At 43.7% G+C, this 22282-nt stretch overlaps 3 protein-coding genes across 5 annotated transcripts in view; 1 reads left to right on the top strand and 2 right to left on the bottom strand.

Annotated features, from left to right (window-relative positions):
- Positions 1-9559, bottom strand: part of trappc8 (trafficking protein particle complex subunit 8) — a 33030-nt gene extending 23471 nt beyond the window's left edge. Inside the window, exons 1-8 of one of the 3 annotated variants that reach the window (XM_060066596.1) lie at positions 9237-9559; positions 7037-7246; positions 3918-4001; positions 1883-1972; positions 1515-1689; positions 1231-1384; positions 771-858; positions 91-344 (exon numbers count right to left, since the gene is read on the bottom strand). In XM_060066596.1, coding sequence (XP_059922579.1) covers positions 91-344; positions 771-858; positions 1231-1384; positions 1515-1689; positions 1883-1972; positions 3918-4001; positions 7037-7246; positions 9237-9393 — 1212 coding nt within the window. In that variant the 5' untranslated portion in view covers positions 9394-9559. The remainder of the gene's footprint in view (positions 1-90; positions 345-770; positions 859-1230; positions 1385-1514; positions 1690-1882; positions 1973-3917; positions 4002-7036; positions 7247-9236) is intronic. The other 2 variants (XM_060066597.1, XM_060066598.1) reach the window with 2 other exon arrangements.
- A 730-nt stretch (positions 9560-10289) lies between these two features.
- LOC132468805 (meprin A subunit beta-like) lies at positions 10290-19370 on the top strand. The gene is made up of 15 exons (XM_060066613.1): positions 10290-10457; positions 10944-10971; positions 11144-11194; positions 11300-11337; positions 11725-11803; positions 12060-12177; positions 12540-12718; positions 13097-13315; positions 14049-14195; positions 14839-15054; positions 15268-15524; positions 16100-16304; positions 16863-17036; positions 17341-17587; positions 19020-19370. Exons 1-15 carry the CDS (start codon positions 10410-10412, stop codon positions 19027-19029), a joined length of 2016 nt encoding a protein of 671 aa, XP_059922596.1. The 5' UTR covers positions 10290-10409; the 3' UTR covers positions 19030-19370.
- Positions 19371-20788, bottom strand: LOC132468811 (maternal DNA replication licensing factor mcm3-like). Its single transcript, XM_060066619.1, has 2 exons — positions 20203-20788; positions 19371-19728 (listed from the first exon to the last, which is right to left on the bottom strand). The coding sequence occupies exons 1-2, from the start codon at positions 20292-20294 to the stop codon at positions 19518-19520; spliced, it is 303 nt and encodes a 100-aa protein (XP_059922602.1). The 5' UTR covers positions 20295-20788; the 3' UTR covers positions 19371-19517.
- Positions 20789-22282: the final 1494 nt, after the last annotated feature.

The following is a 22282-nucleotide window of genomic DNA, read 5'->3' as shown; positions in this document are numbered from 1 at the left end:
AAGAGAGAGAAAGAGACAGAGAAAGAGAGAGAGAGAGAGTGAGCGTGAGAGAGTGAGAGTGAGAGAGAGACGCTCTGACCGCATGTGTACCTGGTCATTGAGCTGCCTGATGTTCTTCTCTATGTGGGGGAGGAGGCCCCTGAAGGTAAACTCCTGCAGGAACTGCCTGATGTGGTCGTGGTCGTTCAGCGTGAGGCAGTCCCCGTGGGTCCCCGCGGCGGCCACGGCCGCGGCCCTGGCTGCGCTGGGGCCCCCGGGGGGCAGGACCCCGAGGCTGTCCAGACCCCCGCTGGGAGGGCAGTCCAGTTGGAGAGGGTGACTCTGCATGCTGTCGGGCATCTCGTCTGAGGGGACACACCAAGCGGAGCTCAACACCAACTCTTACTTGGACTGAGTTATAGGTGGCAGTGGTAGCCACATCCTCCAGCATGCATAAGGTATGACACTAAGGGATCGCTCCATCGATTGTGATCGATTTCTGTAAGTTTGTTAGTCGAGCGTGCTGTTCTGATACCGTGAGGTCAGGAGATGACCGTATCTGTCGTACCACATCTTTATGTTTATGTTTAACCGATCAAATCAACTCTTTTGACCACAACACAGAAATGCGGGGTTGCATATTCAATAATCAACCAAGAACCATGCAACATATCCACTTGTAGGAGTGTTGCTTACCTCATAACGCTCAGACCAGAAGGCAAGCGACACAAGTGCTTTGATGCAGAAAAAGGACCACCAAGGAGATTCACACTGAAAACGTGTCCACTCACCTTTATCAGCGGAATCCTGGGAATCCACCTCGGAGCTGCCGACGTCGTTCTCAGCCACCGGCGGAGGAGCCGGCTCGTCACAAGACTCCTGAGCAACGAGAGGGCATAAAACATGGCACTCACAATGAAAACATGTTCACATTACATCACAGTACGTCTCACCAAACTACTGTTTCTACAAGGTCCTAAGGCTGATTAACCTGCAAATCCCAGTAAGTAACACAGATTCATTTCTTCACCTTTATTCATTCATACAGCACATTCACGCAACGAGGTTCAGACAAAAAGAGAATCCACGGTTATTCCCATTGTGGTGATTGACAGCTACAACGCTTAATGCTTGCAAAACCAATTATTGTATATATTATTATTATATATTATATTATTGAATTCTGTGGATATTCCGACCCGAATGGGGTAAATAATGAGGTCATTTCTTAAGAGAGATGCCGGCGCTGACCTGGCTCAGAAGGTTGTTCTTGTGCAGGTACTGACTCCAAGGGTCAGGGATCTGCTCGTCGGTGCCCGTTGGAGACGTCCGAGAGTTGATTTTGAGAAGGTAGCACCCCTGGGAGCCGTAGCGTTGTTTCATATCCTCATACACGGCATCAGCCCTGAAGCAGTCCAGGGGAGGACCATCGGGGAAAAGAAACAAATATCGTCAAAATAAGCACGAGATGCTAAAGAATCTGGTAGCACAAATTACTTACTGGGCCCACTTCAAATGAAACTGAGCTTTGGTACCTCTGCTCGTCGCCCTGGCTGGTGTCATGCAGTAGGACGTAGTACTTGAGCGTGTTGGGGATGAACCATCTGGGGTTGGTGTAGTCACCGCTGTGCTGGATGCGGTGCTGCTCCTGAGACAGCTTGAGGAACTGTTCCACTGGGACGGCTTCACTGGAAGATACCACCAACAGGCCTTAAGACGCAGGGGGCGTGGTTTCATCAAGGACTCAACAACTATCACAGCAGGTTCCCCGTGTGTGTGTGTATGTGCGTTGAGATGATGCAATATAGTCGTCGACTTTACAAAAGGCCTGACATGTTAAGACAAGCGGTTCACACCATCACATTTTGATATGGACGAAGTTTGGTTAGAACCAGAAGGATACAGGCGAGGTAGTGGTTGAGAAACTCGTGATCCGAGGCCGGCATGGACTGCAGGAAGCTTTCCCTGTAGGCTTCGAACCAGGGCGTGGTGGCTGCAGACATACAGAGCAGATGAAGCCACATGAAGTAGATAAGGAGGGGACAGTGATACAATGCAACCTCCCAATCAAAACTGTGTTTTGATTGGATGGCAACTTTACCACCCTCCATCAGCGAGCCGCCATCTTGGGAATGAGGTGAAGTAGTTAGCTAGCCTGAAACTTAAGTCAATGTACCATTCAATGTATACGTCAGTGCAGCAATTTACAGCTATCGTTAATGTAAAACTCTGAGTGTTTGAAAGTAAACAATTTTTTTTCTCTTTCTTGAAAAGGCCTTAAAACAAAGGTTTTAATTGAAAAATTGAAATAACAGCCCTGAAATGCCTGTGTCCCTACAAAAGCACTAAAATGATTAAAGACACAGACACACACACAAACCTGTGACATCATTGCTTCATTGGATACGCTTCAGTTTGCTACTTACAAAAGGGTGACCCCAAAGACAACATCTGCATACCCCACTACTTTTGATTAAGCGGCTTGTCAAATGGACCCGTTACAGTGGGAAGTCTTTACCATCTTTTAGCTACATTCAATCAAGAGGAAGGCACTCATGTGGGTCATTGTAAGAGCGTCATAGCATTAGCAAAAGCACACACATTAAACAGATGGCAGGAGCTGCCAAGAGCACAGTTGATTGACAGGGTGATTTGGAAGAGTGGACCCATGAAGGACAACGATATCAGAATTTCTACACCCACAATTTTCTCGCAAATCAACAATATATGGAGTGGTAGAGGCTTGCCCTAGATACAACATACGTTGATTCATTTTACTCTTAAGTGTTAGAACAGCAAGCCAACGGACAAACCTTTTATATCTACTTCACTCTGTATTTAATAACAACAACGTTTTAAAGCCCAAATAAATTCAGTTGAGGCTTGGGCTGACACATATTTATGTTGAGCTTATTCACTGAATGCTAAAGCGGGCTTCAACTCCCATTAAGAACTGCATTAACACTACAAAAAATACATAAAGCAATGGGTCTCTGGTCCATATTCCTCCTTAAAACAGACGGACATGTCAAACAGATTTGAAACAAGGCCAACTACAGCACCAATTTAAAATGTCCCCTATAGCCAAACAGAACATAAGTAGTGTGTCATGTAAAGGTATGATGAAACAATTAAAAAACACAGCCCCAAGCACGTTCTCATTAGATCCATATTTAATCCTGATTATAGTTTGAAGACAGCCCAGACCCTAATTAAGAAAGATAATAAAATGTTGGAAGATCAAAAAGTAAGCAAGACCCACGTCAGAGGTCTAAGCCTGGGAAGGAAGAGCCCTAGTGCACGTGGGCAAGGCCTGCAGAGAGACATGGGTGTAGCTTTGAGGATGGAATAAATACCGTGCAAGGACGAATGGTATACTATATATAATACAGAAAGGGTGATTGGTAAGTGACAGGGATGATTGGTATGTGATAAGGAGAAAACACTTCACTGACATAAATTCATGGTCCAGGATTAACAACACAGTATTTCAATCTCATCGATTACTTGATTTGACTGAACACAATGGATTTAGATTTAGATTTATTTAAAATACCTGGAATACAATCCTGCAGTACCCTCATGTATCATACTAATATCCAATACCAGTATTTGTGAGGCACATTGCTACAGCCTACACCCATGTACAGCTGGAGAAACTGAGAGGAAGTTAAAGAGTAACTACACAGTAGACACACCTTCACCAATGTCTACAGAAGACCACGGTCTTTGAAGTTAATATTTTCCTTTCATACGGATGTCTAATCTTGATACTGTGTAATGCGGGCGAGTGTCTAGTCCAGTGTAGAAACTCATAGAGGAGGAGGCGGAGCAATGTCTCAGCTACAAGAGTCAAAGGAAGGGAGAATCGTACACTATTCTAGTAACTACTACCACCACCACCACCATCCCCAGCAGCGGTTGTGAGACAAGGGTACCTGTGTAGTGCTGGGAGCTGGAGAGTTCTGAGAGTGTCTGTCTCCAGGCACTGTACCATGGGGCGCTTGCTTTAAGAGAGCGATCTGATAGAGAGAGAGAGAGAGAGACAAGAGACACAGGGCCTGTTAGCATTAGCGACAGTCCCATTCCTGTCAGTTAATACGTTATAGCATAGAATTTAGTGAGGAAAAATTATTCAATTGCATTTTCCATGAGGAAGGTGTTATGAGGTTCCAGGAGGGAGGTCAATTCTAGAGGGGAAGGAGGAGACATGTTGGAGGCCGTGTTTGACCACACACACACCGTAGAGAACACGCTAGCGCTATGTTGGCCCCTCAGGAATACAGGACCCAGTGAGTGCAGCTAATTTCCAGAGTGCTGTGTGTGTGTGTGTGTGTGTGTGTGTGTGTGTGTGTGTGTGTGTGTGTGTGTGTGTGTGTGTGTGTGTGTGTGTGTGTGTGTGTGTGTGTGTGTGTGTGTGTGTGTGTGTGTGTGTGTGTGTCACACTCTGATCAGCACTTCGACTGCATGGTATGATGGTTTCTACTGGGTTTGGTGTGTGGGAAAATGTCTCTTACCGCAGGTGCATCCAGAGATGTGTATTAAAAAGGAACAAGAGGGGAGAAAGAGAGCCGTCAGTATGTGATGAGGAAAAGTGAGGAACCTGAAGGACTCAGCGAGTGGTTTATATTCTGTAAATGCTGGAAGGTTATCTATAGAAACCAGCTTACTCTCTCTGACGCTGTTTGCAGATGAGTGGTTGGGTCAGTAACCTAGCCTAGCCTTACCAAGTCATAAATAAATGTTGCATTAAGGATGCATTTTGAGTGAAAAACATTTCAACAAAAGCATTCCCTTATAATAAGGGAATGCTTTAGAGATAATAAGGAATAATAATAAAAAACACATTTTATCAGTTTGTTTTGGTCCTAAACGAATTGAGCTCCTATACAATATATAGAACACTACAAATTTTGGAAAATTGCAGCGCTGGATTGTGTAGACAGTATACAGGTATAACTTCTTGCAATAGATGGATTTGAATAGATAAAAGACGTCTATTTCAGCAATACTCTCTTCAAACAAGATATTCAACCCTCTCCTAATTCGCAACTGTTTGAATCATTCATGAATCCCATTCTGAATTTACTACTTTACTAATGCCGCTTTTCCACCGCACATGTAGCTCGACTCGACAGGACTCGACACGACACGACTCGACACGACTCGACACGGTAGCAGCACGGGTCCTTTTCCACCGCAAATAGTACCTCCTGGACGTGGGCGGGGTCGGCTGCGCGAAAGGGCCGTGACGTATTTTTGTACGCGACGCAAACAACACCTACACAACCCACACATGGACAGAACCCACATAACAACAATGGAGGACATCGATGCGATGGTATTCGTGTTCGTATTATTAGCTGGCATGTTGAAGAAGTTGAAGAAGTGGAATATGTTGGCTGCGGCGCTGCTATGGCTGTTACCAGCATGGTTGCCATGTCGCTCTCGTGACTTCGTCACACTCTCTGGCCAATCAGTGGCCGGCCGTCTGCCGACGTCACCTTTTAGCATCAGCTCAGCTCGCTTGGAACCTAGAGCGAGGCGGTACTAGAAAAAGCAGCCACTTCAGGTACCAGATACCATGTTTTCGCGGTGGAAACGCAAAAAATGCGAGCTGAGTCGAGTCGAGTCGTGTCGAGCTGGTACCATGCAGTGGAAAAGCGGCATTAGGGTCCTGGTATTTGATTTTTAGGTAACCCCTAATGGCGCGTTTCCACTGCAGGGTGCGGAACGGATCGGATCGCAAAGGTGCGGGTCGGGTCGCGTTTCCACCGCCAAAAGTGGGCGTGACCCGGACTTTGCCGTACCCGTTCCGGCCCCGTTCTCGGGACTCCTCCGTTGGGGTACCGCAAACGAGACGAGACGCCTGAAAGGGTCCCGTGAAATTCTAGCTACACCCCCCCTCCGTTGATTGGTCGACAGAATCGTCACTTCCGGGTGACGCGGGGATAAAAACAAACGAACAGTAGCCTCGAGGTATTCTTTACAATTAACTTGTCGCGTAAAACGCTTGCTTGGGCGAACAAGGAGGTGGAGACGTTCGTCTGCATTCTTGGGGAGGAAGACGTTTTTTACGATGTTTACGTAGCTGCCGCGGCGATCGACATCCGGCCTACCACAAAGGGTACTGTCGGCAGTGGAAACGCGACCTCGGAACTGAGCTGGGCTATACCGCCCCCTCCCTACCGCACCTTTGCGATCCGATCTGTTCCGCACCCTGCAGTGGAAACGCGGCATAATACGGGTTTGTAAAGGACCATCTAAGCTTACATGTGCATACGGTACGGGATAAATAACATTCAAGTCAAATTCTGTTTAATGAGTCGAAATACTCTCTATTACCCTCTACTGGAAATAAGACAGACATCTACAGAAAAGTACAGAATAGCAAAATACAAATGGGGAAATTTGTGAGACTTCCATTTCCTTTTGGGATGAACGTCAAACGACCCTGAAATGGACTGAATGTCTGAATACTAACGCCCCGTGCCCACTACCTCCGTCAGTTGTCCGTTGCCCATTGTTTTTGAATGGGGACGGACGCGCAATGCATTGTGGATCCGTCCGTTCAGTTGGAGCGTTCGCCACCGTCAGAAAGTTGAAAAATGTTCAACTTTTTCGGCAGCGACGGTTCCGTCATCCAATCAGATCGCGTATGCAAATGTAAGCACTGTGACGCGACTCGGGCTCTGACGATACTGGAAAGCGGGAAAGCGGGTCATCTTGCCTCGCAACAAGCAGGAAGAAGCGGGAAGAACCCGGCGAACCGATTTGATTGGCTGACGGATGCATCTGCAAAGACAACTCCCCCATCCGTCAGCCACGCCTTCCCACGTCCGTTGACTGACGGTGCAGTGGGCACGAGGCGTAAGAAGTCAATTATTTAGATAAATCCCTCTGTGCTAAACAGCGTGTTGGTGAACACCTCACACAACTGTGCTAAACAGCATGTTGTTGAACACCCCACACCGCCAGTGATCTGTTGACAATGTGTTTCGACTCATGCTCGAAAGATATGCATACAGACCACCACCGTGGTCCACCCTTCGCTCACCGTTAAAGCTGAGGTCATGGTCTCCTGCTGTGATGATGTTTGCAGTGACCCCCTCTGGTGGCTGGATGGACGATACCACTTCGCCGAGGAGCCGGCGCTGGGCGGGGCTAAGGGAGCCGGTGGCTGGAGCGGGGCGCGTGCACACGTTGTTGACGCTGATGCGCAGGTTCTTCACTGGCTGCACCTGATTATTGGGGTCACGTATGTGGCCTGTGGGGGGGGGGGGGGGGGGTAAGAAGCAGAATTGTAACAATTAACACACCGGAAAAAGGTTATATAATTGACTGGTTTGAAGAAATGGCAACAAGTTCAAGTTCAAGATCTTTATTCATTCAAATGCACAAACATGCAGTGGCAGTCGTTGCTGGCAATTAAATGCGAGGGTTCCAAGCTCTCCTCAACAGGTACGAAGTAGTAATACAAATAAATACAATAAAATAATATAAAATAAAAGTAAAAATAACAAGTTGCTGATAATAAGTAACTAATAAATTCAGCATTGTTGTATGGAATCACTAAAAACAAATGACAAATGTAGTTTTGTTAACTCACAGAGGTGTGACTTGGATAATGTGCTGCATTGTACGGGCTCACACGCAAGTCTCTGCATTGTTCATAAACAATTGCCAGGATTTCCTCGAGCTAATAAGAATTAGACGCCAATATAAGTGTATCAAAACATGTATCAAGAAAAAGCAATATGGTAAATACATGATCATTATTACCACGTGGAACTTTTTGCCAACCTCAATTTAAATTAGGCATTCATTTGTGCTTCCCTTTAAATGATTGATAAATGATGATCTTTAAAAAATATCAAAAAGATGTCTTCATCGAATAATTACTACAGGGTTATTGAGTACTAGTAGTGATAAGATATTAAGAAACACACTTTGGATTCTATTGAAAACATGTGTTCTACTTTAGGTAGCAGTCCTTCAGTCTAAATCCCATTAGTGGTCTGTGGTGACTCGAGTTTTCTTTGTCCAGGGAAGGCTCAAGTTTCTAATTGCCATTCAAATGTCCCTTCCATGTAAACACGTGTGGGATTGTGATCATTTAGTTTAGATTATGAGCATATTGGCGCAGAAATTGAGCAGTTCACTAACTTGGAACATGTATATTTGTGGCACAAGTCATCTTATCCCAATATGAGAAGAATAGGCCATTTTCTAAGACTATGTTCACTGATAAGCAAAAGAGGACTGGTTGTAGTCTTGTAGTCTGTAATGTAGATACAATATTTAATCAAAGTGCATAATATTAATAACATTGTTTAAGATACCAGAAGCAACATACTACTAAGGTATCTTGCTTTTAGTGTCTCGTAGACATTGTGAACACTATTCTATTCTCTTGCTTATAAAATACCTTACCTAACGACATAATATAGCCAACCAAATGCATAACTAACATAATCACATTTTGTGTTATTATGAAATTAGCCCCATGTTGGACTCATCCTTATGAATAATAAGTAAACAAGAATAATGACATTTTGCCAAGAACTAGTGTGTAGTGAATGCATATCAATTTCACCTAGAGCGTATTTCATATTGCTGTTCCTTTGAATAGCCCTCAGCAAAAAAAAAGAAGAGGAACAGCTCCTTCCAAAGACATTTCTGTCTATATGAAGAAGTGAACGGAGACTATTACTGAAAAATGACACACCAAGCAGCAGGGTAAACGACCTAGCAAACAATCATTGACCACATCTCCAGCACACTGAGCTGAACTAGCTAGGGGATAGTCTCCGTCACAAGCCCTAAGTGGAAGGACAGGGCCTGACAGAGATGTCCACTAGCTGACTAGCCGTCTCGTTAGCCATCCTTATTGGAGCAGGGTGTTAGCGGAGGAGCTGGCTAATGTTCAACAAGACAGCCGTCGTGAGATGGAGGCTCGCGGCTTTGGTGTCAACCGTTCGTCTCGCATTACAGTTGATAGGAAGGTTCAAGAATGGCCCTGAATCCACCTGGTTCAGCCTTTCCTCCCTGTTTCCCTGTGACTGACAGCAATAGCTTCACATTCTAGTAGTGACTACTAGCCTAGCATGTTGGCTGCAAGCTAACTCAATGCTGAGGAACTAGCTAGCTTAAGATAGCCAAAACCCAGAGTCAATAACAGGATTAACCAGAGTGTCGGGTGTGTGACACCTCTCTGGATGCATACACACGGAGATAGGTGGTCAGGCATCACTCACCCTCGGATGTCAGACGGCAGAAGGGCCTGAGCAGCTCGGCGAAATTCAGGTTGTTTTTGCGAGTCACTTTCTCCGCATCTTCGCTGCATAGAACGGCTACCATCGGGACAAACGAGTCCTGGATGAACTCCTGCACGGACTGAACGCACTGGGCCATGGCAGACCAGGTTTGGAACACCTAAGGAATATCTATAATTTTCTTGATTCGGGTTTATCGGTTGAACTGTCCACTTGTGAGTTGAAAACAACTCCCCTTCTGTCAGTAGACAGCAGCCATGTTGGATCCTCCCGTAGCCTGCTGATCTGCGCTGCTTCCTGAGTGCGACCAGAAGACAGTCACGTGATGCCGGTGTGATGCCACCGTGCAGAAACTCACGGGATGGGACGTGGACGTTTTTTTTTTTTTTTTTTACGCTTGTACACAACATATGTTACAATAAACGTTAAACTAAACGTTAAATAGTACCACTTTGTGTTTTTAGTTCAGTGTAAAACCTGTGTCATTTGTCTTTCTTGATTGGTCCTGTTTTTATCAATTTAACCTTTCGCACATAGCTCCATATATCATATAGGTATACTACGTTTAAACTTGATGGAGCGCCCGTTATTTGCATCGTTTTCTATTAGGAACATAAATAAAGTGGTATACTTTTTTAACTCCTTTAATCACGGAGGTGGATCAAACGGTTTTGGCCAATATCCCACTATTCTGTTGCCTTTCGTATATTTACTCCACATTGTAATATATCATATCATATTTTGCAGTAACATTGCAGGTGTGGAATTTTTTTATGTTGAAAATATATTAGCCTACGTACCCTACTTTTTCAGTTGATAAAAAATAACAAAAATAAATTAAAGGTAGGCCTACCACTTTGATTGATAGGGTCCTCTGTCGGGTGTCTTAATCGAGGATATCTCTGTATCTGACACAATGGAAAACTGGGAAAAAATAGGTTATTAAGCATGCCATAACATAAGCAACAGCAATAAAGTAGATGAATAACTTTGCTCTGTAAACCTTTATCCAAATAAGCCATAAAAATACCAGTTCAAAGAACACATTTTAATGAACACAAGCAACTGCAGCAAGCTTCAGCTGTTATAGAGCAGCTTCAGAGAGGATTGAGTGATAGTCTTTGCTCTCTCGCTCTGGCTAGTTCGATTTGAGCCATGCTTTCCAGAAGGCTAATCCTGGTCGTTGCGCTGACCTGGTACCGAGTGAGTATATGGATGCACTTTTGTGACATGGATTTTCTTATTAATATAACTAGAATGTGGTTTTAGCTGTGTAGTTGGTACACAAGTAAATTACTGTGTTTTCAATTTTTGGTAGGAAAATATGCACAATGAGAATGGAATTTAAATTGTACTATTCTCAAGTATGATAAAACAATGAATTGACAAATGCCGAAACTATAGGTTATCATAATTGTGCATCTGTAGGTTACGGCACCCTTGCCAAACCAAAAATCAAACACTCTTTTATTTATCAGTCAATGATACTCCCAAAACTAAACTAAAGTTCTTTATTCTACTCTGCAATGGTGAGCAAGTGAACACAACCATATCCCTATAGCATAAATGAAAAGGGAGTTACAATAGAATAGAGTAAGAGTACCCTTGCAAGCAAGGTCAGCCTAAGTCTTGCAAGGCGTCTGAAGAGTGGAACTGGAATAAATGCATTCTATTTACAATTTTCTGTAGACGGTGGCCAAACTGTCTGGAGAAACAGGTAAGTGATTCCCTGTGCCATTACTTTCAAGAGTTTCACAGTTTCACTGAAAAATTACTTGAACTCAAGTAATTGTTTGTATGAGTGAATATGTGTTTCTAAAAGTCTCTCAAAGTGCTCTGCTATTTCTACTTGTGCATTTTAGTAAACATACATATATTCTATTCTGTAGAAATTGATGTGGATGAGGGCCAGGACTGGGATATGTTGGATGTCAATAAGGGTAAGTATATTTCTCTTGGTTTCTATGCTCTGACTATATATTTACATCAATTTTCTGATCATACCTCTTTGTGGATAGAAATAAAACAACACTTTGTTATGGCAGGACTTGACTTGTTGGAGGGTGATATTGAAAATGTCGAGGTGAGTTAGTGTTTCCTGAGATACCTTTACCTCATCAAGCTGAAGTTTTATCCTCCAAGCTGCCGTCACTGCTTCACTAGAGTCATAATATGAAGAGCCTTCTTGATTGTGATTATACTTAAGCTGTGATTCAGATGATTGCAAATGTGTGCTACTGAGATCGCACTTCAAAATCAAAAGGCTAGCATCTAACGCAGCAATTTTTTATGGTACATCAGAAACAACCTGTGCCAGTTTTTTTGAAAACATTGTTTAATTGTAAAGTAAGTTCACACAGAGTTAGATTTAGGAACAGAGTTAGAGTTAGCAATCCAACATTAAATATAGGTCCTCAAAGGTATCATGGCTTTCTAAATGTTAACCCGTCCCATTCTTCATTCCAATAAGTTTGACGAGAGAAACTCCATCATCGGAGATCAGTACCGTTGGCCGAAAACGATTCCTTACTATATAGAAGAAAGCGTTGGTGAGTTGATGCCCTCATATGGAACCTCAAAAGTATCAGAATATTGAAATATAGAAAGTGCATAAACTAAACCAAATGTGTGTGTGTGTGTGTGTGTGTGTGTGTGTGTGTGTGTGTGTGTGTGTGTGTGTGTGTGTGTGTGTGTGTGTGTGTGTGTGTGTGTGTGTGTGTGTGTGTGTGTGTGTGTGTGTGTGTGTGTGTGTGTGTGTGTGGGCCGGTATGTGTCCTGGTACATTCCTATCCATGGGAGCTGTAGAGATGAATGCCAAAGGGGTGATTCTGAAGGCCTTTGAGCAGTACAGACTGAAGACATGCATTGACTTCACACCATGGAGAGGGGAGGAGAACTACATCTCTGTGTTCAAGGGCAGCGGGTTAGAAAATATCTGCATATTTTGCAGCTCTATCTTGTTATATACTTTCATATACATGACAGGCTTGAGGCAGGCCTCAAAGTTCTAAACTGTAATTATTATGATTGAATTTAATATTATATAGCCTTCATTCAAATACATCAAAATGTCTGTTAATAACTTAATAATCCTCAAAAAAATTCCAACTGAGGTGCATTACATTATGCTTCAACATCATTTTGGGATAATTATTAATAATAATATCACATCATAGCTTTTCATTATAATCAATAGCCAAGACCACAATTGAATGAAGAAGTGAGACATTGAGGACATTGACAGCTTGAAGAAACTTTCCCTCTCCGTCTGTGGTCTGTGGACAGTTGCTTCTCCTCTGTGGGGAACCGGCGCGAGGGGAAGCAGAGGCTGTCCATCGGCAGTAACTGCGACCGCCTGGGCACCGTGGAGCACGAGTTCCTGCACGCGCTGGGCTTCTGGCACGAGCAGTCCCGGGCGGACCGCGACGACTACGTCAACATCATGTGGGATCAGATTGAGCCAGGTATGGTGTCGTTGTCAGTGGTGAAGAGCGCCAATATTTCTCTCTTACAAACTAATTCTCTAACAACCTGACCCATACATTATATAGTCAGTACTTACACACAGTATTTATATAATAAATATATTTGTACATATCAATTGCAAAAATGTGTGCATCATTGTGATACCTCGTGGTGATAGGTATATTGTGTATATTCAGGTATTATATATGAAGGGTGTAAAACTTTTATTCAGAAAATAGTTTCTGTTTTGCCGCCCCTCTGCATGTGAAGGGCAAATCCCCCCTTGGAGCAAATAAAGACATTTTCTGTTTTATTATATTGTATTATATTCTAACTTCTCCATCCCCAACATGCAAACTCTATGTGTTGAAACACAGGCAAGGATCACAACTTCAACAAGTACGACGACAAGGTGTCCAGCTCCCTAGGCGTGCCCTATGACTACGGCTCGGTGATGCACTACAGCAAGACGTCGTTCAACATCGCCTCAGCGCCGACCATCATCACCAAGATCCCAGAGTTCATGGACGTGGTCGGCCAACGGATGGAGTTCAGCGACAGCGACCTCCTCAAGCTGAACCGCCTCTACAACTGCAGTGGGTTGAGTTATACCACATGACCCCTATGAACAGAGGCGTCATCAGAACACAAACACAGGTGTCGCTCATCTTGACGCTATTTATGGGTCTGCTGGTTTTATACCAGGGCAAGGGTAGAATGGGCTAATGGAGATAACACATTGCTGACCGCTGCTGGTGCTTTGACACACATACTGTAAATGAAAAAACTGGAAACCATTAAACAGTGGTGACTGCGTCTGCATGCTGAATTATGCATGGGCTCAAGTGATAGGACTTGACCTGACTGAGTACCAATTTATATCTACTATATATCTATAAAATGTTTGTGTTGTTCTAATAGCCGAATGCAGTACTGTACTAAATGATACTAATATCTGCTATCTTCACTTAATGTTTTATCAATTACAATAAATTAATTCCCCAGAGAGATGTTTGGCATCACAAAGGCTTAACCAAGCTGATATTAAAATGGTCAAACTCCAAACAGCATTTACAGCTGTTAACTCTCAATTGTTATCAACTGAGTTATCAATTTTTGTTGTTATTATTTTACTACATTCATGTTTAATAGTTGTGTACCTCACTGATAAATACACCTTCCTAGGCAATAAGGCAAAGGTAAGTTCATACCAAATGTGTTTTGGATGATGGCCTTCCCCCTGAATTTGATTTAAAAAAAAAAAAGCTTCCCTTTAGAGACAGACTCTGTTCTTGCATTACTAACCCATCACATGAATCCCTTCCACAGCCACCTCTTCCACCTTTGTGGAGAGCTGCGACTTTGAGGAGCTGAACATCTGTGGGATGATCCAGGGTCCGAACAACAAGTGGGAACAGCGTATGGCTGTGAGTGCAGGACCTCAAACAGACTTCACCTCAATGGGACAATGCAAAGGTAGCGATAACTTGTATACCTATACTTGTTATTCATTGCACTTGTTATTCAAGTCATTATTTTGGTTTTACTTTCAGGTATACAATTGCTTCAATATATGGATTAACAATGTTTCATTTACTTCTTTCGATATTTGATTTTAAAATGAAATACATATAGTTTGGCCAATTCTGGAATGCACAATATATCTAGTTTTTTTTTTTGGAGTTATACAACCACCTAGTTCTATAAAATAGATCCCAATCACAGCTCATCAGCTTATCCAGCCATAAATGTGTTGGGTCACATAGGCCTAATTTAAGTGTTGTTGTTTTGAAAGTGATATGCTACCAACACGAAGGGAGAACAAAGTACAGGATAATCCCCAGCAACCTACAGCTAACAGTTTGTAGTTACAAATACTTGAAGTAGAGCAGGTCAATACTGTTTACAATACTGTCCGACCTGTACAATAAGTCAAAAAACTACTATTGAATTTAACTTTATCGCGATACACATTATCTTGGAAACAAATGTCTGACATCTTGTCACCGATTGTATTGAACATTTGAATGATTATAGATTCAGGGAGAAATACTGTAAACTTCATAATGTATTGTGGATTAATGTGCTTGTGTGCAGTAATGGACACTGTTGCCCACAGGAAAGGGCTACTTCATGCATTTCAGCACTGCATCTGGATCCACTGGGGACAGGGGATTTCTTGAGAGCCGGTTCCTGTATCCTAAACCTGGGGTCCAGTGCCTGCAGTTCTTCCTCTACAGCAGCGGGGGCGCTAGCGATTCCCTCAAAATTTGGGTGCGGGAGTATGACGAACTCAACCCTGAAGGCCGATTGACGCTTTTTGAGACCATAACAGGTGTGTTCACCCCCCCCCCCCCCCCCCCCCACACACACACACTTACTATGGCGAGCACTGGGAACCTAGAAGGAGCTCTTTAAAATGCAATAAATTAATTAATAATGAATGTGTCTCGCTGCCATCTGTGTGTCATTTGTGAAAAGAACAAAGAAATCTCTTTGATTATTGCTCATGTTGACCATGTCCGTTTATCTCTCAAATATATCAAAGGTTCAAGCGGATCATGGGAGCTGCATCACGTGACTCTCAGCATCACCAAAAAGTCCAGAGTGGTGTTCGAGGGGGTGAAGGGAGACGCCTCTGCCACGTTGGGGGGTCTCTCGCTCGATGACGTCAACATCTGGTCCGGCCAATGTCCCCAGCATGTGTGGAAAATACGCAACATCACCAGTCTCCTGGCAACCACGCCAGTAGGCACCAAGGTGTACAGTCCCTCTTTCCTGTCACCGACTGGCTATTCTTTCCAGGTGAGTCCTAACCAACACCTTGCTCTTGAATTCCACTCCCCAGTGAATGAATCACACAATAATATTCATATTCAGGCTTTGAATGCCTCTATTGTTGTTTATATTCACACTATTCTCTGAGTCTTCATGATCGCCAATATGGCACGATAACACAGTAACTCAACTGTTGCCGTCAATTATGAAGAGACTAACCCGATTGTCTGCAATGGAGTGCTATCAATTAATACAGTGGTAGATTTAGACCATGGATGGAAAGAAGTATGCCTCAACTGCTTTCTTGTTAAATGCCTCAGCCACTACAATATGAATCATGACGCTGAATTATAAAAATATGAACAAAAGTTGATCTACTGTTTGGGCTGTGTGGATACATGAGGCCAAAAAGTTGACAAACACACAATTAACATAATCCTTTGATGCCAGTCTATCAGTCTACTTACAAGCATATGAATTCATTAGAATATCTACGTTAACAACCAGGTTTTAAAGTTCCACTGTCTCTGTCATGTCAAATGTCAGAAATTCTCCACAAAGGAGGGTGGTAGTTTCATCCTGCGTGTTGCCCTGCTGTGCAGGTAGGTTCGTACCTCAATGGAATCGACACCCGTCCTGACACCATGGCGCTCTACCTGTACCTGACCTCCGGCCCCAACGACGACAGCCTGAAGTGGCCTTGTCCCTGGCACCAGGCCACCATGTCTCTGATGGACCAGCAGTCGGACGTCAGGACCCGGATGAACATGCAGCGCATGATCACCACTGATCCAAACAAGACGGACGGTAAGCCCGCCGGCCACGCCCAGGGAGGCCGCTGTTGGAACAAGTCAACACTGTTTGCAGTGCTTTGTGGAAAACGCTCTTGTCACGGATCCTAACCTGGTGTATCAAAGTTCAGGGACAGATCCATATCATTTTCTATTGCTATTAGGATACAACAATTACTTTGTTTGTGTCTGTGTGCGTGCATGTGCGTCTGTTGACCCATTCTAGTAGTTTGGTTCCATTTAGGTTCAGTCATGTTTGTGCATCTATGCCTTTCATCCAATTGCGGTTGTTCAGTTTCCCTTAGGTTCAATCATTTAGCAGACTCTAAACAATCAAAGCAAACTTTTTAAATTTAAGCACAAAATCAAGTGTCTACACATGCAAGCATATGCATGCAACAACTGGAGAGAGTGTGCAGAGTAGATAACGGTATCTACATTGACCCAGAAGCAATAAACAATGCCCTATAAACAACCAATCACTAGGGCTCTGGGAAGGCAGCAGTCCTGTAGTGAGCAGAAGAGAATAAAGGAGAGTGAAAGGAAGTAAGGTCTCCTTTCCTTCCTCTGACAGGTCTCGAGTTCTTCTGGGACCGGCCCAGTAAGGTGGGGTCCCTGGTGAGCGGCCCTGATGGGAGCTACTACCGCGGCCCTGGCACTGGGACGAGCAGCTTCCTCACCCACAGCCGACTGCACAGCAGGAAGTACATTAAAGGAGACGACGCCTACTTCCTCCTGAGTCTGCAAGGTGGGGGACATTACTGTGGAGTGTGATAGTGACAGAGTTATTAGGACGTTGTGTTATTTTTTAATTCAGTGTATGCTGTTCATGCTGCAGGTAAGTTTTAAGAGCTAGAATTTGATTGTAATTTGTTAGAAAAGGGAAAGCCATCCGTCTGCTAAATGCAAAATGATTGGTCACAAGAAAATATAACGCAAAACGGCCCGTTAACCCAGATGTGAGCTTGTCTCTCAGGCTTTAAATGTATTATCCAGCCTGATTTGTGAGACTAACATAACAGCACCCGTAAACCGTTGTCCCTCCTTCACAGATATTTCTCAGTTGCTGCTCCCTCAGCCCCTGCCCCCCCCTGCACTCCACCCCAAGGAGAGGGCCCTGGCCCCAGACGTACCCCTGGGGGGCAACAAAGGCCAAAATACCCTAGCGATGGGGCTCACGCTGTCAGTGTCGCTGCTGGTGGTTGCCTTGGTTATCGGCATGTACGTGCGGAGCAGAAAGAGGACACAGCAGACAGACACAGTGGCCATCTTAGAGGCTATGCCTGGATTTATGGAACAGTGTGAGTTTAACCACCGAGACGTTTCAGTTATGTGAAACCACCACTAGGGAGCACTGCAAGAACACTATTTCACTTCCTTAATGCCTTGTAATTATATTACGCTTTTTGTATTACTAATGCAAAACAAGACAGTAAAAAATATAAAGGAAACCTCACATTAAATCACAAAAATGCAAGTAATGAAAAACAAAGGTTATTATACATTTTGACTTGTGTTTGCCAGCAGTACATATAGAGAGCTGGCATTCTGAACGCGAACGTCTCTCTCACTCTCACTCTCACTCTCACTCTCACTCTCACTCTCACTCTCACTCTCACTCTCACTCTCACTCTCCCGCTCTCCCTTTCTCCCTCCCTTTCCACTATGCATCTTATTTTGTGCCGGTTCTCTCCTCTCGTCCACTGGCCTCTGTAGCCATGGTTTCCCTTTTCCTTTGTCTTGCCCTCATGTCAGAAATAAAATGTTAAGGACAAAAAAAAGGTTTTGGCACTATTACGATGGGGGGGGAGGGGGGGGTCATAGAGCAAATATCTGCGGTGCGTAGATAATGTGGGCTCCAGAGCTAGGAGGCGAAAGGAGAGGAGAAGAGCCATCACAGGTGTGGCAGACGGCCAGTTGTCACGGAAGCACACAAGATGCACTGTAACTCTGGGACACGAATCACCTTTATAAAATCAGGAAGAGAGGTTTGCATTGAACAACAAAGACAACCACTATCCCCTGAAGTGCTTTGCATTCATAAAAAATGCCTTTATAGTATTTGCATGGGCTCGGACACCCATGCCCACGTCATTATTAATTGCTTATCGCGTGTCAATCTGTAAGCCAGTGTTCCGTTTTTAATGAATAAACACAAGGATAAAAATACCCTGACAGAGGGTGGAGCCAATTACAACTGTGGAACTCTTTGAGTTATTAGGATCAGGCTTTTACCCCGGTTTCACTGATATGGGTAAGGGTTTGGTTTTGTTGATGGCGGTGGAATAGGACCATTCATTGTGTGACTGATAACCAAATGATGCTACTGAATGACATTGAACACAATGATGAAGGTTTGTTGAAGATTAGACAGTAGATTCAAATGATGAAGATGACAGCGATAAGGAGTCCACGGCAGATTTAGGGATTGAGACATTTAACAATACCACCACGATGATCAACAAAGATTAAAAAAAAGGATCTGTTCATGATGAGGGTGATGATGATGATGATGATGATGATGATGATGATTCAAACCACGAGGAAGAGGAGAGGTGTATTAGTCATAAGGCAAGACAACGGTGATGACAACATGATGGATAATAATTATTATCCATATTATGGTTAAACCATAAGTATATCCAAATGTGCCATATTTAATGATTTGACCCCTCTCCCTTGGCTCTTTAATGTTGGAAGGATTAACAATGCTTTGCATCTGTCATAACAGGAAGGCCTGAAGGATTCACCACCCGTCTCTTTGATCAACCAGCCGTGAGACACCCACAAGACTGCCCACTGAATTACTATGCATGAAAGAATAAAATGTCTACAAATCACCATAAAAGCAGGGTGAATTAAGTCCATTGAAGCTGTTGGTTAATAATTTCACCCGATACATTAACCCCAACACGATTTTGTTAAAGCAACACCTGAAAGATGAAAGTATAACATAACTCGTGTTGCCTTCATTCCACTAGTCGCCACGTCAAAATAGAAGGGAGGATTATATTTGTGCCACGCTATTGCAATGCTGAAATCGCTCAATTAAAATGCATCAATAAAAAAGTTTTAATAAAACAAAACCACACCAGTCGCCCTGCTCAAACAATTTATTTTTGTTAATCAAAAACCAAGCAAAGAATTATATATTTTTTGGTGGTGGTGGGGAGGGGGGGGGGTCAGAGTTTGATTAGCGATGTGAGGCAGAATGAAGAGGAGTCTGCCATCAGATGAGGAAGACCACGCCCTCAGACACCATGACCTGGTTGTCGTCCTGCATGCGGCCCAGCAGCTGCTCGACCTCCCCCTCCTGGAAGCCTTCGCCCTGGGCCGGAGTGGGGTCCTTGTTGACCAGGCCCAGCAGCTCGGCCACCGCCACTGACTGGGAGCGCTGGGTCTTGAAGGCCTGCAGTAGAGCCCCCTTGAACACCTTGAGTCTGGAGGACATGATGGAGCAATTAAAAAAACATTTAATTATACAGCCCTCTTCAAAGCACTGAAAGTGCTTCACATGGGGAGGAATAGTCCCACCTCATCCACTACCAATGCCCCCATTCCATTTTTTTTATCTGCATAAGATGCATGAATGTACTTTATGTATGCTTAATTTATATAACCAATGGCTGCTTACGTTTTTTTGCAATCATAATGGGACGCACAGGTTTACTTGTTGCAACCTACTACTGCAATGACCATTTGGTATAACATCGTTTATTAGCGAATGTTCTATATGGGTACATGAACGTGCCATGAAATAAAGTTCATGGATACATATGCTAGTGAAGCATAGAGAACATTCATGTGCCCTTTGCCTTGGTTTCTGAGAGAAACAGGGCATCATATTGCATAGTGTCCAAGTGTGGATAGTGACACAGTAGAGTGTTTTTGACAGTTTGGGAGGTGCTCCATACCTGTCCTGACTCATCTCCTTCTTCTGAAAAGTGTCCGATAAAGGCTTGGGTCTTAGATTGGGTTTGGCTGAAGTAAGATAAAACCATAACATCTATTAAATACATAAAAACTTGAATTAAAAGTAAACAATGTAAATTGGGAGTATCGATAAAATGTAAAGTAAGAGTAAATGTTAAATTCTGCTTTCTGGGCCAAACTATAACGAGCCAAGTTGGGCATCATACAATTCTCCTCCCCAGCGAACTTGTAAGAATTGGCCTCGAGCTTGCCATCTAACAAACGGACATATCTTATGAGAATTCATCAAGCAAGCTATCAGAGCTTCATTTATTCAGGAACTTGGCCCAACGATCTTTCACGTGTGCACATTTCTCAATGACAACTCTGTTGAAATCAGGTATGTCCTGTGCCAGTCGATTTTCGATGGACAGCATTGCCAATGCGTTCAGTCTTTCCTTGGCCATAGTATTTCTTATGAATGTCTTAAATAGTTTGAGCGTTGAAAAGCATCGCTCTGACTCAGCTGCAGTCATGGGCGTAGTGATAAGAATGCAAAGTAATTTCCACGTTTCAGAAAACCCCTCCATTAAAGGTTGCATAGGTGATTTGCTTTTTTGGCCATTTTTGCAAAATTACTTGAAATCCTTATCATAACCCGCTTACAGCCACTGAGTTAGAAGTACTGACATGAAAATTAAACTTGTCAATCATCTGTGGAACGTGCAGGGCTCGAAAAACTCCAGCCAATCATATCCATTGCCACCGAGTTTCATTGGACAGTAAGTACGTCAATCAAACGGTCGTACTGCACTCCCCCTCCCCCCCTCCCCCGCGCCCCGCGCGCGACCCCTTCGTGCAGTACTCGTGACCCAGAGCTCGTGACCCAGAGCAAGCTCCTGTTTGTTGTTATCCTGCGGTATCTACTGGAACTAGTTAATCCACATTTGGACCTAGCAGTAGAAGACAATTTCCATGGCAGACAAGACGCCACCATCCCCCCCACCACCACCACCACCACCACCAGCAAAGAGAAGGACAACTCTTTTTCAGAGAGTAATTGATAATAAAAACGTTGAAAGAGAAAAACTGAAATCAAGAATAATCCCAGGCGCTGCTTTTGAACGTTTGCGGCAACTGAAGGACGAGAAGGGTCTAAAAACCGATGCTTGTGTGGCGGTTGACCTAGTTTCAAAGTTTATACCGTTTATACTCGGTAATACCGGTGTTGAGACGAGTGTATTACTCGGTGTGAAAATGTCCACACCGCGGCAACCCTAGTGAAAACCAGGACTTCAAATACAATTATATGAAACAAACATACATTTTCTAAAAATAGTAATGATTTATGTGACCGTTTAATGTTTATAACATCTGGTGCAACCATAGCCGCGAGAACGTATTCTCAGCAGGGGGTGCTGGGAAAAAAAACCCGGCCTGCACTAGACTCGCAACTCGTCACATTGATAAAAAAGATATATAGCAGCGCAGCTCAATTACACCAGTGCATGCGCGCACAGTTGAAAATCGATCGTTGTGTTCACTTCCTTCACACCATGGTTCACATCCAGCTGCTCACAGAACAAGTTTAGCGCACCACCGCTACCCTCACACTTTTTCATATAACCTTTTTTCAGCACTAGGACATATGAGCATTAAATAAATGCTGCGTCTCAACATGCCTTGGACAGCAGCGAGGATGACTCGCTTTGCCACGGGCCGAAACAGTTCGGAGCGACCACAGCCAGAGCGAACACAGCGGGGCAGAGGAGTGTCAGGAAGTCTTTGGTGTAGGCCTACACATCAGTACGGCCTATTTGCACTACTGTTTAGTGGCAATGCAGTGTTTTATTCTATGCCTTTTTATTTTCGTATATTATTTCAATTAATACAATTTATTTATTCATGAAATCAAGATCTGGTCTTCAAATCTTTTTTCCAAATATAGGTCGTATTACAATGGGGTTTGTGTTTATATTCGGACCAATACGGTACAGCGGACGCTCACATGACGTTAAGCATTTCCTGGTGCATAATGTGACGCTTCAGAACCTAAAATCCCGTTTCTCCCCGTTGATACGA

Source organism: Gadus macrocephalus, chromosome 12 (assembly GCF_031168955.1).
Source record: "Gadus macrocephalus chromosome 12, ASM3116895v1".
In the NCBI taxonomy this organism is placed as follows: Eukaryota; Metazoa; Chordata; class Actinopteri; order Gadiformes; family Gadidae; genus Gadus; species Gadus macrocephalus.
Note: the sequence above shows the minus strand (reverse complement) of the source record. Positions and strands in the feature narration are given on the sequence as shown.